The 18,285-nt window shown below is 39.9% G+C and overlaps 1 protein-coding gene across 5 annotated transcripts; it reads left to right on the top strand.

Moving 5' to 3' along the window:
- The first annotated feature begins 4,106 nt into the window (after positions 1-4,106).
- LOC112289022 (uncharacterized) lies at positions 4,107-18,037 on the top strand. 5 transcript variants are annotated; one of them, XM_024533901.3, is made up of 20 exons: positions 4,107-4,956; positions 5,972-6,421; positions 6,728-7,965; positions 8,307-8,530; positions 8,955-10,116; positions 10,220-10,459; positions 10,821-11,069; positions 11,275-11,793; positions 12,051-12,719; positions 12,870-12,986; positions 13,188-13,465; positions 13,658-13,805; positions 14,062-14,272; positions 14,531-14,704; positions 14,875-15,090; positions 15,261-15,731; positions 16,012-16,214; positions 16,366-16,759; positions 16,916-17,325; positions 17,455-18,037. In XM_024533901.3, the coding sequence occupies exons 1-20, from the start codon at positions 4,572-4,574 to the stop codon at positions 17,575-17,577; spliced, it is 7,881 nt and encodes a 2,626-aa protein (XP_024389669.1). In that variant the 5' UTR covers positions 4,107-4,571; the 3' UTR covers positions 17,578-18,037. The 5 variants fall into 5 exon arrangements, with proteins under 5 accessions (XP_024389669.1, XP_073393307.1, XP_090110461.1 ...); XM_073537206.2 differs by having other exon boundaries at positions 16,435-16,759; XM_090254335.1 differs by having other exon boundaries at positions 14,062-14,218.
- Positions 18,038-18,285: the final 248 nt, after the last annotated feature.

The raw sequence follows: 18,285 nt of genomic DNA on the forward strand, positions 1-18,285 counted from the left end.
TCCAATCAAATTTTAAAAATTTATGCTTGGAAATAGGATTTTTAGAATATGACAAAGAGTAGAATCAATACTTAAAAGAAGCCTTTGTAATGAAAAAAATAAAAGAAATTAAGAATATTATATTTTATTATTCTTTTTAATGTTTATTTCCACATCTAAAAGAACTACATGATAAGTTTAAAGATTTTTTTTTTTAATGATGTGGATTATCAATTGAATCAAAATTATGGAATTGAAAGGCAAATAGAAAGAAAGATATTAGATTATGGATTATTTTTTCTTTATGATTTTTTTTAAAAATCAAGCAAAATACTTGCTGATTTTTTATTGATGCAGTTGTGGGAAAGGAATTAGAATGAAAATGCTACAAATTGAATATTTACAAAGCATATAGCATGGAATCATGAGGGTCTAAAACAAATAGTAGAAAGACATGTGTTAAAGTTGAATGATGAAAAAAACACCATATATTTGAATATCCTTGCTTTTGTAGATAATAATCTAAAAATATAAATCTTAGTAATAAAAATATATATTTTGTGGAAGAATCAGCAAAAAGTGAAAAAATATTTATCTACAATACATTTTATTGAAGCAATCAATAGAACTCTCTAAAACATAAATAGTACTAAGGATTATTTGAAGGAATTTATATAGTCTTTGGTAGAGATTTTTAGCAAATTCTTTTTGTTATTATTAAAATCTTTAAAAAAACAATTGTTGATACTTCTTTGCAACCATCAAAGATTTGATCAAATATTAAAGTGTAGAAGTTGATCAAATATATGCATCTAAAAGGTATATTTGATAAGAATCAATTATTTATTGAAGAACTTTTAAAGGTGTGCATTACAAAAGAGTATAACTTTTTAGAATTTTTTATGATACAATATTTTTTTTTAATATATCTAAGACTGGTTTCCATTAGTAGATTAGAAATGAATCAATAATTATACATCCATTGAAAAATATTATTATTCTTTTAGAATATATAAAAATAAATTCAACATCAAATGATTTTATTCAAGTTGTCTATATGGGATTGAATGAAGCTAGGACATTTGGAGATGAATACTTCACTAAAAGGTCTATTTTAATAGCACAAAATTATGATGTTGATAATGTAAATAAGCATGCTATTAAGAGGATTCTTGGATTTTCACATAATTATTTTAACGTAGATATAGAATTATAAAAGATGGTATTGATAATAATAACTATTATCTAATAAATTATTTTAATAACTTAAGTCTATTTGGATTTCTACCATTTAATTTAGAGCTTAAAGTTGGATGTTCTATTATGTTATTGCAAAATATTTCTTTGTGTCACAAACTTTGCAATGAATCATGCTTGGTCATTATCCAATTGAATGATCAAGTTAAAGATGTAAGTCTTTTATCTAGAGACTACTAAATAGTTTTGGCTTTTCTTCTAATGATCACATTATGTCCATCATCTACAAAGATTTTTTTCAAGTTGCAATAAAGACATTTTCCAACAAAGGTAGGATTTGCAATGACCATTAAAAAATCTCAAAATTTCAACAACAATTGCTGGAGAAAATAGGAATAGATCTTAGAATCCTTATATTTCCACATAAATAGTTATATATTGCCTTTTCACAATACAATTCTCCAAATATAATCAAGATAATCTATCTTAAAAATAATACAGATAAAATATCTCTATAATTGTATTTTTTAAAAATTTAGATATTTTAATTTTTTAATAAATAAAAATTATATTTTATAATTATAATAAAAGAACATAAATGATTATATTACTATATATATATATATATATTTCAATATTTCTTTAAAAATGGTCAATTTTTGACTTATCAACCACAATTTAAATTTTTATATAATTTTTTGGTCAATAATATAAGTAATTAAAAATATAAATATATTTATATTTATATAAAATTTATATTTACTTAAAATATTTTTAATTATATTTAAAAATATATATTTTTTTACTTTTATTATATCAAATTATTAGATTCTACATAAAAGATATTATAGTTGTTGTTATAATTACCACCTTTAAAAAGATTCACATTAATATTACTAATAATCATAATCATAATAATAATAATAATAATAATAATAATAATAATAATAAAATAAATATATAAAGACATACCTTATGTGATTTATAATCTTTATAAATAAATAAATTATAAAAAATCGAAGTTTTATAATTTACATGAAATCATCAAATTTTATAATTATAAATTTTTAGATCAATATTATATTGGATTTGTTACCAAGACAACAATGCTTGAGCTTTTATGCCATTTCTATCTCTTATGCCTTAACTTTCATCCTTCTTCTCTCTTCTCTCCATTGCGTGTTGGTGCTATACAATCTTATTGTGCCAAGTTCAATTTTGCCGTTGCTATCATCTTTTTCTATTGATACACCATTCTTATTGTGCCATCTCTTACTTTCTCTCAATTGCAAATTTGGTGCTTTATTTTATAATTGAGATATACAATGTTTGTTGGTGAAGTGGTGGATCATGCATGTTTATCAATTTAAAAAGTTGTGGTCCCTTTTGAAAAGGATTGAGATAGCTTTTGTATTAACAAAATTAAATAATTTACATAATTAAAGAAGTGCAGTGTTGCATGCTTGGTTGACATTATATGGTTGCTTTATATATATCTAATGGATTTTTAGTCTTTCACAAAGTGTTATTGTATTTTGTGATGTCTAACAACCAAGTTAATTTATGGTGCTTTTCATAATATATATATATATATATATATATATATAGAGAGAGAGAGAGAGAGAGAGAGAGAGAGAAGTATGAGATCTTATTTTTAGCCTCTAAATTTATTTTTTGAAAAAAGAGTAGGAGAAGCATGTGAATTAGTTGCTCAAATTGCCCCTCACATATATATGTTGTAGAAAAAAGATTATTATAAATATTAGAATTGTCAAATTTTTGAAGAATTTTTTATTTTTCCTTATTAATTAATAAATAAGGATTATAAAGAGTATATCTTTATTCTTTGAAGTTTTTTCATACAAAATTTGAAGGAGTTTCTTGCATTATATTATTTAGCTTTGCATCTTCAAAAATTAGCATAAAAACTATAAGTTAACAAAAAAAATTAGAAATTCAAAAAGATGCACAAATTATTGAAAGAAGACATTGATCCAAGATTAAAAAAAACATCATAAATCACGTTGTTTTGTCTTTAGTCATATGCAAAATGTAAAATTGGCTTAAATGAGCTCAAAAAGAATTAAGTTGCAATAATAATTTGCATGAGCTCTCCACTTGTAACATTGTTAAATTTAACCATTGCATAAGTAGCCTTAAAAATGACAATTTTTACTTTATATTATAAAAAACTTAAAAAATAATAATAGAATGACCTATCTATAGTTGTAATATTTGGATCTAAATCAACAATTACCTAGCAATACATAAAATTAAACCATCTTGTTTGAAATTACATATTTTTGCTACTGATTTAATATAAATTAAAGATAGTTCACTTTATATAAAGAGATAAAAATAAATTAATAAAAAAATACATATTATATCAAAATATCTTAAAGTGAAATATGATGCTTTACAATCTTGAATTAATAATTTTTTTACAATAGTTTGTGCATGTGTATATGTGTTTTTATTACTTATTTATTTTATTTTTATTGTTACTTCATAACTTGAATTCTGAAATAGCACTGAAATGCGAGGAAGTTTGGATGTATAAATGAACAGAAAACGGATGAATTAATCAACGGACGACGAGGAGGCCTTAACCCAGCGATGCCACGAAGTCATCCAAGTGGGGGGGAGCTATGGCCGTGTGAACGCGTACGGAAAGTATCATGACTGGGGGAGTGGATGCACGCGTGGAAAGGACAGTCGGACTGCCACGGCAGCAAGCAAGAATCAGTGGGGCACCCTATCAAAGGGCGGAGTCGATGGAAGGTTGTCGACGATGGAGCGGGGTCTTGGGAGGGCGGATCTTGAGGCTGGGCTGGGTTACGTAGGACCGTCGGTCCGCATTACTAGGGCAGCGTCGTCTCGCTTCGCAACAACGGGAACAGAGTCCATTTCAGTCAGCCAGTCAGTCAGTCACTGTTAGGACTGAGAGAGCGATTGTAAACGAGATTGAAGCCGAGGCAGGTTGACACACACCTGACTAGGGCAGTGTAACTTACTTACTCTTCCTCTGCCACGTCCTTGGCAGGTTACACATATATCTGTATAGCAATACCATCCACATCCGCCTGCGTCGTCAACGACGGTGAACATCGACCCAGCTGCAGCAGCAGCAGCTGCAGAAAGACGAGGAGGAGGAGCAACTGGCATCTTGTGACGATTGTTAGGATTGGAGTGGATTGTGTGCTTGATCAACTGCGTTGGAGAGCAGTTGAGCAGCTGTAAGATTTGGAGGGGGTGAGAGAAAGAGAGGAGTGTGAAGGGACGAGGTCGGAGTTAGGGTTGGGGGTGGATTAGCCCGGGGTGCAGGTGGTTGCGTTGCGTGAGAAACGATATCTATTTCATGCTGATGCAAGAAAGGGTAGATTGTAGCACGATCCATGGCACGAGCCGCAGGTAGCAACACAAAGTTTGCATCTGTGAACTTGAACAAGAGCTATGGCAAGTCTACGACTGGGGCTGGAGGCAGCGGGAACGGTTCAGGGGCCGGGAGTGGAGCCCTGGGGAGCGCAGGGCGGGCCGCGCGGAACTCCTCGCATGGAGGGATGTTGCTGCTCTCGCGCCCCGGGGTAGCCACTTCGGTGCAGAAAGGGAAGGTCATCGTTCCACGCCCGGTTAATCTGCCATCGCTTCGACGGGAGCATGCTGGAAACGATCCCACCATTGCGCTTGTTGGCGGTTCTGGTGCTTCAGGATGGACCAAAGCGTCGTTGCACGAAGACCAGTCGCCTGCCGCTGCTGCTGCCACTTCCGAGACTTCTACGGGTAGGTTCGTTCAACGTATACACATGTTATGACATTCTACCTCGGTTTCTATGATTGGACCGCCATCCGTGTACATGTGAGATTGATTGATCTATCCACTGAATAGTTCTCCCTCTCTCTCGCTCTCTCTCCCCTTCTCCTTTGGTGAGTTGGTTTCTTTGTTTGAAATATTTAAAGTTTATTTGTATTTTTTTTGTAATACTGATGGCGGTGGTGATTGGTTAGGCTAAATTCGTTTTTTTTCTTTTTTGGGAGGTCCTTCCTATTTTAAAAGCGGTCTCAAAGTCTGGGATTTCCCGAAGGCGTTTTGGGTGAGAGTATGAAGCGCAATGTGTCCCGAAGTCGATGAAGTTTTGGTTCTTGTTTCGCACAAAGATTTGTTTGAAGATATTTCTGACGTATTCCGCAGCTAGCTTGGGGACACGGCTGGTTTACTACAACTTGGAGATTAGAGGAAGTGAGAAGAGTTTTTATTGGTTTTTTGAAATAAATTCATTTAACTTCAACTTACTCACGGATCAACAGAATGGTTCTGTCATCTATTTACCTATTTCGGTTCTTACACCGGTCAATCGGTGTCTGCACGATAGAAGAATAACTGAAGTCTGTGTCATATGGTTTGCTTGCAGGCGTGCTTCAATTAGTGGTAGTTGACATTAATTTACATTCAGGCTTGGGGATGTGTTAACGATAAGCATTATTGAGTTAGAGAGATCAATAAGAGGTGGTACTGGCCGTGGGTTGAAATCCTAAGCTCAGTTCACGAATTGGTTGTCTTCGTATGCTTTCTTTCGACATTGTGATGATTTTGCACGGCTTTGGCTTATTGACACGTTGAACGAACAATGGATGGTTCAATGAGAATAAGGCCACGGGTGTTTGTGGTGATGCTTCGATCGCAGTTTTTGCTGTGTTACAGTTTTGGGACTTCAGGCATTAAACTTCTCCATTTTGAACTTTTTATGAAAAGACAATAGGGGCTCCACTTAATATTATTGAGGGTTTTTGATTTCAGGAATTGCAAGGATTGGTCCAGCATTGAGTGTCGCATCAACTTGGGGGACTTCACCTTCTCTGTCAGGTCAACCTTCGTCAGTATCCCTGAGCGGAGAACACTGGGTAGCGCCTACACAAGCCGAAGCCTCTGGAACCAATTCAAGTGTTGCGGGAAGGCATGGCGTGTACACTCCACCCCGTGCGCGTGCAATGCTAAGTCCTACTGTGGCGAGTGGTCATGTGGTACCTGCCGTTGAAAAGGCTGTAGTGTTGAGGGGAGAAGATTTCCCCACCCTGCAAGCCGCTTTGCCTCCTCTTCCAATCCCTAGCCAGCAAAAACAGAAGGATTTGCATCAAAAACAGAGGGAAAAACAACAAGAACTTAAAGCTCAGCAACACAAATTGCAACTTCTGTCTGAGCAGCACCCAGTTTTAAAGCCTGGCGAGGTCTCTCAGTTTCCTGCTGGAGGTGGGTCTTTGTTATGGTTTGCGACCATGTTCGATCTCAATATGTTACTTAACAGTCACAAATTATCGATGTTCGATTGCAAGGCTTGGGAAACCAGTTTAGAATTTTTCAAGCTTGGGACTTTTCTAATGAAGCTGGTTACGAGCTTGGGAGGCCGTTGGGTTTCACTTTTCAAATGACGCCTTTTTCTATCAACGTTTCTGTTGGAAGTTCTATGACCTTTTCTGTTTGTTTCAACAATTTCTCGATTTATATTTCGTATTTGTCCTTCTACCTACTTGATTTCTCATTTGAAGTCTTTTGCAGGTCCTCAGCTGCATCCTATTCAGTCATCATCAGTGCAAATGAAGAGTGAGCAGAGCCTCAAGGATGCAGCAGAGGAGCATCAATTACTGGAGCAAGTTTGCTTTATTGACTCAGGAACGTCTGCCCGGTCCACTTCGAAAGCTGGTAGTTCCTCATTGGAACCTGCAACATCTGGGCCTTCTCAACCACGTCAGTCAAATTGGACAGACGATGAGAGGGACTCTAACTTTAGTGTACAATGTGGCAATTCTTTTGAATTGAGTGATCGATCAGATCGAGAGTCTGATCTGCAGTCTGCGAATCGTGCCGGGGAGGTTTTTGGATATGGTCGGTCCCGATCCTCCAGAGAAATGGCTTCTACTCCAGGGATAGATGGTCACATCGGCAAAGTTGCTGAGGGCCGAGGGAACATGGTTGGCGGTGACAATTTGTTTGGGCGTGAGTCGTCGAGTACCGGACATCACGCAGATAATAGCTTTTATCGGGGTAAAAATATTGTTAGAGAAGGAGGGTTTCGGGAAAGGGAAGGGGGAGTGAACAGGGAACTTGGTTTTGGTGGTCGAGGATTCAGCCGAGAAGGAAATAGGGACGTCGGATCCAGCAAAAGAAGTGCGTATGAAAAGGATGGAGGTGATGGACGACCCAGCAGTAGGGGTTGGGATGGCTTCGATGAGCGACACGGTTTTGGGAATCGGGACCAGGGACTTCTTCGAGATGCGAGCTTGGGTCGGGTTGGTGGCTTAAATAGGGAGATCTTTTTTGGTAGAGACAGCAGACGCATCCAAAGTGGAGATAGCGATGCTAGCCGGGGTCGATTTGGCGGCGATCGTTTTCCAAGAAATGGTGCTTCGGGCGACTTTATAAATGGGAGAGGTTTCATTGGTCAGGACTCTGCTGAGAGAGATAAGCGATCACATGAAGGGCATCGTTTTAATGTTTCTTATGAGCGAAGTTTTGAAGAGATTCACGGCTTGGACAACTTTCGACCGTCTCAGGGGGTTGGAATAGATCCTCCCGTGATTCCAATGCTTGGTTTCCGTAAGAAGAAGGAGGAGGTGAAAGAGATCGACTTTCGAGATGAGGAAAGAGAGGCTTTTGAAGCTGAGCTGGAGAGAGTACAAAAGGCTCAGGAACTTGATCGATTGCGTAAGTTGGAGGAAAAAGAGCACGCTGTTGAGATGGCCCAGAAGGAACTAGAAGATCGTGAAAGACAAGCGAGGGAGGAAGAAGAAAGACAGGTGATCAGTATTCTAGATTTCACGCACTCGTATGTAATGTTAAGCCAATTGTGCATAACTGTTGTGACTTGAGGAGTTCTGATATTTTTGCGTAAATTTATCTTCGGATATGTTGTGTTGGGTTGTGGACTGCACCAACTTTTAAAAGCGTTGTAATTCTTACCTGTGGTCTAGCTCTTCTTTGGACTTGTGAAGTTTGATAAAGGTGTTCTTGATGTGGTCAATATGATTTCGGTCTTTTAAGCTACTTTAAGCGTGAGCTTCTAAGTTTAATTAAGAAAGTGTAAATCTGCGTTCAAAATGTTATTTTCTAGAATTTTTACATGGATTAGCTTTCACAGGCTAAAATGGAGGAGGAAGCGAGAGAAGCATCTGCCAGAGCTGAGCGGGAAGCCTTAGAGGTAGCTCAGAAGGTAGAGGATGAGCGGAGGGCTTGGGATGAAGAAAAACGGCAGTTGCAACTTGAAGAGGAGCGAAGGAAGGAGAATGCTCGTCGTAAATTGTTGGAATTGGAAGAGCGTATTGCTAAACGAGAAGCTGAGAAGAAGCTGCAGGAGGAATCCAGGTCTTACACTATTGCACAAGTCTCTGGTGGTTTTTGGCATAGGCTGCTTTTGCTTCCTTTCAAAAGATGCGATTGTAGTAAACTATTACCTGCTAGTAATAGAGCTTTACTCAGTTAGAATCGATGAATATTTTCTATTTATGTAAACATCAAGTTTCTAATGTCTCGTGGAAAAGCATTGTAATCTCAAAATTCGGTATTGGAGTTATTGTCGTGTTTGCGAAGTAAGTTAAGATCCAATGCTGGTTGAGCTGCAGCTTATGCCCCATTTTAATTTTTAAGAGCAATGCCAGCAACAATGAATAATACAGTCATCCCTAGCACTCTAGAGAAGTGTAAATGGTTTAGGAAACTAATGCAACTAATGCTATTGTTTTTTATTTTCTGGAAGTTTAACGACAAATGTATTTGTTTACCTGATCAGACAAATTGTGGAGGAAAAGCCTGTACATGTGTGGCAGAGAGGAGAAGAGGACCTTCGACGGCGGGAAGATGATGAGAGAGAAGTGGAAGAGAGGATGGTTGTGAATAACACTGGGAATTCTCAGGATGATGATGACCGAGCTGCCCTGCGGCCCTCAGTTACACTTTCCTACTCTCAGGTGTCTCAGCGGGCGTTTCAGAATGAAAATCTTCCTGTCAAGCCTTCGGAAGTGCAGGCCCCACCTGCAGGGTTAATATCTCGTGTCGCTGAATCTCGTGGCAATAACTCGGTAACTGAAAATGAGCGTAAAACCTTCATGCACTGGCGGAAGGAGCAGTCTTCAGACAGTGTAGTTGGATCCGCAGTGCAGATGTTTTCTCCTTATGGCAGGAATGAAAATACTGATTTCCAAGCTTCAATTTCTCGTGATCGGGCCTGTAATGGTCGAGATTACGGAGATAGAGGAGAGAATTCTTACACTGGGGCCCCCAGTACTGCTGGGCTTGCAACAGAGGGAAGCTCTGGAGAATCTGTTAGAAGACCTCATTCCAATGATGAAGGACGGCAAACCGAGGAGCCTGTGTTCTTTAGTAAACAGACATATTACAACCGGGCCTCTACGTCGGGTTTTGAGAGTGGACCCTTAGAGGATTTTGAGGCCAGAGATGAACGTCGATGGGGTAGGGATAGGATGGATCGGTGGCGGCGTGGACGAGAGGGTGTTGGTCAAAGACCATCTCCTCCTCAAACTCCACCTTATTTCCAGGGCTCGGACCCAACAGAACCTTCCTCCTATTGTCGTCTTCGTCATTCTTTGTCGAGGCAGCCTCGTGTTCCCCCTCCACCAGTCCGAATGGGTGCTGTGCGACCAGCTCCTAGATTTTCTAGCCTGCAGATCGTTGTAGCAAGTTCAGAAGCTGAGGAAGAAGATATCAAAGATGTGCTTACACAACAGGAGAGAGCTGTAGGGAGCAGTTCTAAATTTTCTAGTCAAGATGTTAACGATGATCAGCACGCTAAAATATCTAGTGTGAAGAACTCTGATTTAGAATTGCGACAAAAAGATGCCCCTGAGCAACAGAGTAAGCCCTGGAGTTCGACCCAGAGGGACTGGGAGCAGTTTTCAACTTCCTCCCTCGGTCTACAATGCTCTTTATCTCAGGTAACCAATGATAACAAGCATACTCTTTTCTTTCTCTACTCAAGTTATTTCATTTTGGTATTCAGTTTTCCATTGGAAGTCTTACAAAGATTGGGTCACCCAGGTGTCTCCAGGTCACTCACATGAGGATTCGAATGTGCAACTCTTTTCTCCATCACCAGGGAGAAATGATAATAACCGAAATGGAGGTTCGTCTTGTTCCAGTCAATCACAGTCAGACGGCGATTATGAGCAAAGAGATTCAGGAGCATCTTTTGTTGTTTCAAAAGTTGGCCAACAAGAGATGCTTGTAACACCTGATGGTCTAAGCGGTGATCGGGAAGATTACACGATTTCAACTGATGTAAGTTACGCCTATGTAGCTATTTTGCTTACATGTACTAGCACTCCCCGACTATTATTGTATGCACTATCTTCGGTGTTTTTTTCTTTTTCTTTTTCTTTTCTTTCTTTCCCCTAACGTAACAATGTAGCATCTGGTTACTGCTGATGATACACAAAATAATATATTCTGGTTATCGGATCTGTTTCTTATAGATTCATTATAGGATGTCAGAACTTGGGCTTTGTGTGCCATACCTTATCTCTAAGTGAAGCAATTTGTGTACTTGGAAGCGGCAACGAGAGTTTCTGACACTCTAGCTGTGTTGTAATTTGATTGATATTCTTATTGCTTGCTTACCCGTGTCCATGTGTTGACACAGGATGGGGAAGGCGAGGATGAAAACCAAGAGCGTTATGAGGAGGGTTATGAGGCTTTTGAGGGTTATGATGAAGATGAAGATGTTGATAATGTGGATGACGAAGATGAGGACGATGAGCTAGATCACGGGACAGGCAGGGCTGATGTTCTTGAGGCTACTGAAAATAGACAACATAATGAGCAGAACATTGATGATGCTATTACAGAGCAAGATGCAGCCGAAGAGCTCGCCAATTCTACACAACTACAGGTAGAGAGTATCTCTCACATCTTTGGTATTTGTGATCTATATTAATGTTGGTCTTAATCTCTCTTTTGAAATTCACCTCATTTTGTAGTACTCTTCTGCGTTGCTACAGGATCTCTTGGTTGCCTCTGGCGCCTACTATGTTCTGTTAGTTTTGATACATATTCTCTGCAGTTTCTTACATTAGTTACCTATCATGTGCCATCAGATGACTGAGGAAATGAGGAACAGACATCTGCCACATGAAGAGAATGGGCAAATAAACTTGAGACCTTCAGTTGCTGGGTTAGTCGAAGAGTCTGATTCCTGTGATGCCCAACAAGCATCTGTACAACAATTGCAACTGCCTCTTTCTTTCATGGCGTTCCCAACCTCACAAAAAACTGTCGCACCAAGTTCCTCTTCGCAGCCTGCTTCTGTTGGGGTACCTGGTCTCATCCATTCTTCAGAAGTTTCCATGACTTTACACTTCGGGTTCCTTCCTGGCACAGCACTTCCTCAGGGATCAGTTCCTGCGATCCAGATTGGTTCAATCCAGACGCCACTTCACGTTCCTCTTCACAGTACTCTTCATCAGGTTCCTCATTCTTCTTCCGCACCTCCTTTAATCCAGTTTGGACAGCTTGCCCATTCATCTTCAGTATTGCAGTCGACACCTGCATTTAGTCAGTCCAATGAGTCGACACAAGTGCAAGAGCAAATTTCACAAGCCGTTTCTACATCTAAGGTTAGTTTGTAACCTCTTTTCCGTCTATTCTATAATGCTATGGTTCTAATTAGATTGTGGTTATTCGTTGTACCTATTGTCAGCATCACGATAATGTGTGTGGTTTGATTGTCAGCATCAACTAATTGCTGCTGATCATTGTGCAATCTTAGGATTTTTCGAATATAAATTAAGGATTAATTTTTACCAAGTCGGCTGTGCCCTTTTTGAATCTACTTTGTGATTTATGTGCTTGTGTGATGTATCTGTGCATGTAGGTATTGCAAGAGGAAGACATTGTTGATCTAATATCTGCAGCAGATCAAGGACAGCCTAGAAAGGATTCTGTCTCGCTTCAACTCCAGTCACCTTGGATGAATCAGTCTGTTTCTTTAGACGTCAAACCTCCAGTAGAAGTAGAAACTAGGGAGAACAGGCTCACTACTGGAAAACCAGGCCAGCGGTCCGAAAGGAGAGTGCGTGATAGAGGTGTGATTCATGAAGGTTCAAGCAGCACAGCTGGTCCAGAATCCTACTCACGCCTTAAGAGTTCCCGCCGAGATGCGGGTAAATTTCCTTTTTCTGGAAGTTCTTTTCCTCAAAGCACTTATGAAACTGCAGGTATCTTTACTGGAACAATTGCATCTAATGGAAGTAGTGATGGAGCAGCTCTTCGACCGCGTTCTTATCGACGTAGTAATTTCCGTCGAACTGACCTTAAAAGTAGTGACTTTGCCGAGCAATTATCCGATGTTGCTGGAGGAAAGTTTTCAAAGCAAATAACGAATACTTCATTCGAGATTTTGGACATGCCAATAGGTACTACTGATGGTAGACTTAGTTCCAGGGATGTTACTTCACAATTGCAAGGAAGCAACTACTCTGGAGATAATAGTCGGAAATCCCGGGTTTTGTCTGAAGGCGCGTCCTCATCACGATCTGAACGGGTGAGTGCTACTAATCCTTTGATAAAGAATGGTGGAAAACTCTTAGGTTACTCTGAAATAATTCCTCTCGAGAGCTTACTTGGAAAACAAGCCTCTGGATCAACATCAGATGCACCTTTACAAAGTGGTGAAGTGCATGTGTTCAAGCAGCCTGGTATTGAGCGTGGGGATGAAGATGATTTTATCGAAGTAAGGTCCAAGCGGCAGATGTTAAGTGATCGCCGTGCAGAACGTGAGAAAGAGATAAAATCCAAGTCGAACTTGAAGGTGTGTACGATTACAAAGTTTTGCTTAATTACTCTATTGAGATGGATTACCCATGTGCTGCTGTTACGATTTTCTTAGGTGATTTGTTATAAATGTTTTGGTTTTGTTTGCCCGACCTATCGTAAGTGGTTTGCGTTGTGTTCTATGCTTGCACGTTGTGCTGCATGTGTGATAACTTGACAACTTGATAATTTATTACAGGCGAAGGAACATGCAGCAAGGAAGCAAAGGGGTGTTGCAAAGTTGGAAACACAAATGGAAGCAGCATCCGGGCAGGGAACGAAATCTGGATCATTTGTAGAAAAGCGCACCATCGCAGAAAATACCGGCACTACTACCCGGATACCTCATTCCGGAACCACTCCATCACCAACTGTTGCGTCATTGACTACAGTAGCTGGAAATTCTCAGGGTCTTCCACTTGCTCCTATTGGCACTCCGTCTGGTGGATTACCTGATATACGTCCTAACCTGTCCAAGTAAGTAAATCATACTTCAAGTCTATTTGTTCTAACAGTGGTCAGCTGAAGTATTATCATTTATACTTCTTGAAAATTGGTTAAAACTATTTTCTTAGTTTTGTTTTTCGTCTTTGACGTTGACGTTCTATGTATTTTTTGTATTCTTGTTGACTGATGAGCTTAGGAGGCTGACATTCTGTTGGACTTTAGGTCCTCGCGATCAAATTCTGGTTCAGGAGGTAGTTTAATCGATTGTGAGACTGGCGCAGCAACAGCCTCTTGTGATAATCAAAATCAACACCAGGAGGGTATGTCTGGCACTCCGATTGCCTGGGGCGGGACTCAATCCACTAGACAGGTTCTTACCTTGCAACCCATATCTTAGATTTACCCGATTCTGTAGAAAAAATATTTGTACTTTTGTTCACTATGTTAAAACAACTAAATGAGTTGTGTTTTTGATAGTTCATGTTTTTGGTGTATACATGTGGGTGGACATGTACCGTTTATATGTGAATGGGTATAGTTTATAGGATATCTAACTGTTGTGACCGCGTTTGACCGCAATACGCCTTCGTTTAAAAAATTATACTCATTTCAGTTCCAACCTGCAGGTGGTGAGCCTAACTCAGATTCAACTAGAAGAAGCTATGAAACCAGCTCGCTACGGGGCTCCCGTCGCACAGAAATTACCCGTAGATGCCCGAGGCAGCATGGTTCTGGATTCAGGAACAACTGTAGCATCCATGGCGGCCAAGGAAAAAATATCCGGTTTTGTAACAGGACCAGTTGGCTCACTTCTTGCTGGAGACAAAATCCAGTTTGGTAGGAATAGGCACATTTTTGTGTTTTATGGTTTGCACTCTTCTATGGTTGTGGCGCAAGATTCAGCATGGAAATCAATGAACTTGGATAATACTTAAACTATCACATGTGTCTTCACTCTTCAAATCATGATATTATTTTTGAGGTCAGGTCAGATACATTTCGTCTTTAGACACCGTGTGTAGAATGTAAGTACTTAAGATCTTTCATATTTGTCTATTCTTTGAGGATGGAAATATCGGATTTGTGCACGTGCAGTGACATCACCACCTCTTGGGGTATCCAACAGTCGTCCCCATACACCTGCTCTCATTAGCGCAGTGGGTTCCACTCTAGGGTCACATGTTAACGGTGCGTCCGAGAAGAGCGATTTGAAGAAATCTAATCATATGTCTAGCTCTGAACATGATATGCCCTCATTTTCTATCGAAGGTCAGCTCCTTATATGTGCACAATCTCGATTTTATTTTTGACTCATAATAGATGAACTAGCAAGTTTCTTACTTAAATATGCAAAGCAATCGGGGGATCTGGATCTGTATTCATGTTTTACAGATAACTTTATTCCGGCTTTCTTACTTTGATTGTGTCAAATATATCAGTTAAGCGTACACGTGGACACGAGGACAACGCAGGAAACACAGATGGGGTCATTGATGCTGAGGCTGAGGCTGAGGCTGAAGCAGCTGCATCAGCTGTGGCTGTGGCTGCTATTAGCAGTGACGAATCATTTTGCAGTACCCGTGAGCCGATTGCGATTAGGAAAAGCACGATAATCAGATCGTTTGGCAGTGGGGCCTCCACAACTAACCATGCTGGTACCTGTTCTATCCCACGGATATTCCAGTCACATGAGCCGTGATATTGACTGGGTAATGTTCCATAATATGCTTATGTGGTGACAGTAGTTTGAAGGTTATGAACTTAGTAAATGTTTGCGTATGTCTTCATGTATACGCTCTTCTCTAACCTTGTTATCGAAATACAGGTATGGGGCTAGGAAATTCTATTCCCGTTCGCATGCAGAGTCCAATAGTGGAAGACTCAATGGCTGCTGCTCTTCCTGCTGACCTCTCCGTTGAACCCACCTCAATTTCTATTAGAGGATCATCAGGACAGGGTTCAAGTGTTCTTTCAACTTCTGTCCAAACTTCTTTCTCTGGTTTGGAGATGAGCAAAATGCTAGGTTTTCCATTTGGACCCAGCAAGGATGCTGCCGTTCTGCCAGGCTCCAATGACCAGGGTGTTCCAAGTGCTAGCGCTAGCGCTAGTGGTTGGCAACTACAGCACTCAGGCGTTGATTCTTTCTACGGAGGTGGTCCTCCCTCTGGATTTCCTGGCCAGTATATTAATCCTGGTGCAGGCATGCCTCCCCATATGCTGGTGTACTCTAATCCGTTTTCTTCAGTTGGACAATTTGGGCAGCTTGGTTTTATGGGTCCAACATATCTTCCATCAGGCAAGCTCTTAGTAACATTCAGAGTCATATTGCACTTTTGAAGGATCTTTTCGTGCTCATTCGTAATCAGATGTATTTTTAAGATAGAATTTAGTAACTTTCTGTCTCTATCATGGTTTTGCTAATGGGTTTGCATGATTAATTTGGGTTGTGTCTATAGGTTTAAAATCTAGGATTGAAATCGTCTTGAATGTTTGTGGAATTAGAAGCTTTTTGTATATATATAGATGAGGTTGAGTTTTTATTAACCTGTGGGTTGGCATATTATTCGGTTTGTCAGGTAAGCAACCCGATTGGAAACATACTCCTGTTTGGTCATCAAGCCCAGGTGTTGTTAGCATGAACAGCAACGATAGCCTCGGCGGCATAGCCGGTACGCAGCGCGGGTCTGGAAATACTCAACGAATGGCTCCTGGTCCAGCTGTGGTGCCAGTTGTACAGTCACCAGGACCGTTTGACTTGAATCTATCTGCTCCGTTCCAGGTAATCAATGATGGAATATTTATTTTATTATTTCTAATGCATGTTGTGTGCCACGGCAATTGGGGGTTGCAACTTATCCTTAAGCTGTCGTAATGATATAGCTCCTTGGTGAACCTTCTACAGCTTACGCGATTTTATGTTGTGTTTTCAGAACACTCCATGCACTTCATGTTCATCTTTCCGTATGAGCTTATTTGAAGTGCTTGGGTCTCCTTCGCAGATTCCGAACGTGGACAGTTCTACTGGCTGGTCGCATGTACCAGGTCAAATGCATGTACCCATATCTATGGGCTACTTGCAGCAGGGAAGACGAGGGTCCTCTAACTCATTGGAAAAGGATGAAAGTTTCAATCTAGGTCGAAGTTCCAACCAAGTGAATGATGGAAATTTTACGTCCATGGATGCAGCTGCTCAATTTCCAGATGAGCTTGGATTGGGTGATACATCCTCCGTTCCCAGTATTACCTCTGCTTATGGGTCCTCTCAGAATCTGGGTCGAAGTTTTATTTGCAACCAAGCTGCACCTATTTCATCATCAGATCAGAGTATGAACTCTGTACCTTTACTTACAGTCTGTTGAGAGGTTGTTGGTTGTTGTGAAATGGTCAGAATTCACTTCGGGGGATTTGGAGTAATTTTTGTAAGGATAAGCGTACACTTAACACATGGAAGGCGTCTAACCATGATATATATTGAAACAGGTAATAATAAGTTACGTAGTAATCGCCGTTCATCCAGGGTGACCCGAGGAGGTAACCTAACGACTATGAGAAATGGCAATAACATTGGTTCAGACGACTTCGGGATGGGTGTTAATTCTGGAGCCTACAATAATGCTGGGGCGAATGGTAGCCGGGCTCCACACAATCATCTACAACCTCAATCTCCACGTCATCTATACCAAGCAATGGGTGGCGTAGGACAATACCATGCCCATCATATTAACAGCCATTCTGATCAAAGAGGTTCCTCGCAACAGAATTCCCCTCGGGTTGGGTCCAGCAATTGGTTAGGACCTCATCGCAAATGGGTTGGAAATCAAGCACGCCCACCTGTTGAACGTGGGTCTTCTGGGGAAAAGATATTTGCACCTCCTGCAAAGTTGAAACAGGTCCATAATCTTCTATTTGACTAACATGTTGCTCGTTGAATTGTTGTTATTTCTATTCCTGCTTGGTAAATATTTTGATCAGACCGAACCGTGTGAATCGTTCTCACCACTTTTGAAATTCTGGAACAGGTTTATGTTGCAAAACCCACGTCATCTCCAAGGAGGATCAGTGGTGAAACTGCCATATTTAACGACACAGAAGGAGGTCAAGCAACTGTTCGATCAACTTCGGACCACGACTTATTGTCTTGATTGTGCTCATTCCTTTTTCAAGGAGCTTAGTACAGGAGGGGATGTAACTCTTTACACTCAGAACTACAGGCGGCCTCCCTCTCAAATTTCAACTCATGCTCACTAATTCTCTTGGATATTTACCTATGTCTTCCAAATTATTGGCACTGAACTTTAATATCTCTCATAGCCAGAGAATCAGCTAGATTTATCCCGCTTGTACTTTGAATGACTTTCTTTAGGTTCAGCTTAAGTGAAGATTTTGTGTGTGCCGTTCTTCCCAAGCCTTTAGGAAGCAATCTCTAGTTTCGGATTGCTCAAGCTGGTAATGTAGGCAGGGCAGTTGGATCCGCACATGCAAAGCGCAATGTCCAACAGGACCTCTGGGAGCTCTCGCTAGTTTTCCGATGGAATATTGGTGCATCGATTTTGTAATGTAACACATTTTGTAGGCTATTAAAAGTTTAGATTGTTAAGTGCAGTTGGATTTTGCGGACATAAAAATCACCGTGAAGTAGTTCTGGTTCGAATTCTTATCTCACCTGGTTCATTTTACAATATTTTTCTTGTACTATCTAGTCTGCTAGCATTCTCTGGTATTGAAGCATTTCAATTCATCTTATCATAAAACTGCTTATTTAACGTGGTGCGAACAATTTGTAATAGTGAATTTGGTGGAAAGAGTCATGGTTATTGGAGCTTGCTTTACAAATCAAGTGTAATTAGTTC

Source organism: Physcomitrium patens, chromosome 11 (genome assembly GCF_059467195.1).
Source record: "Physcomitrium patens ecotype Gransden chromosome 11, ASM5946719v1, whole genome shotgun sequence".
NCBI classification, from domain to species: domain Eukaryota; kingdom Viridiplantae; phylum Streptophyta; class Bryopsida; order Funariales; family Funariaceae; genus Physcomitrium; species Physcomitrium patens.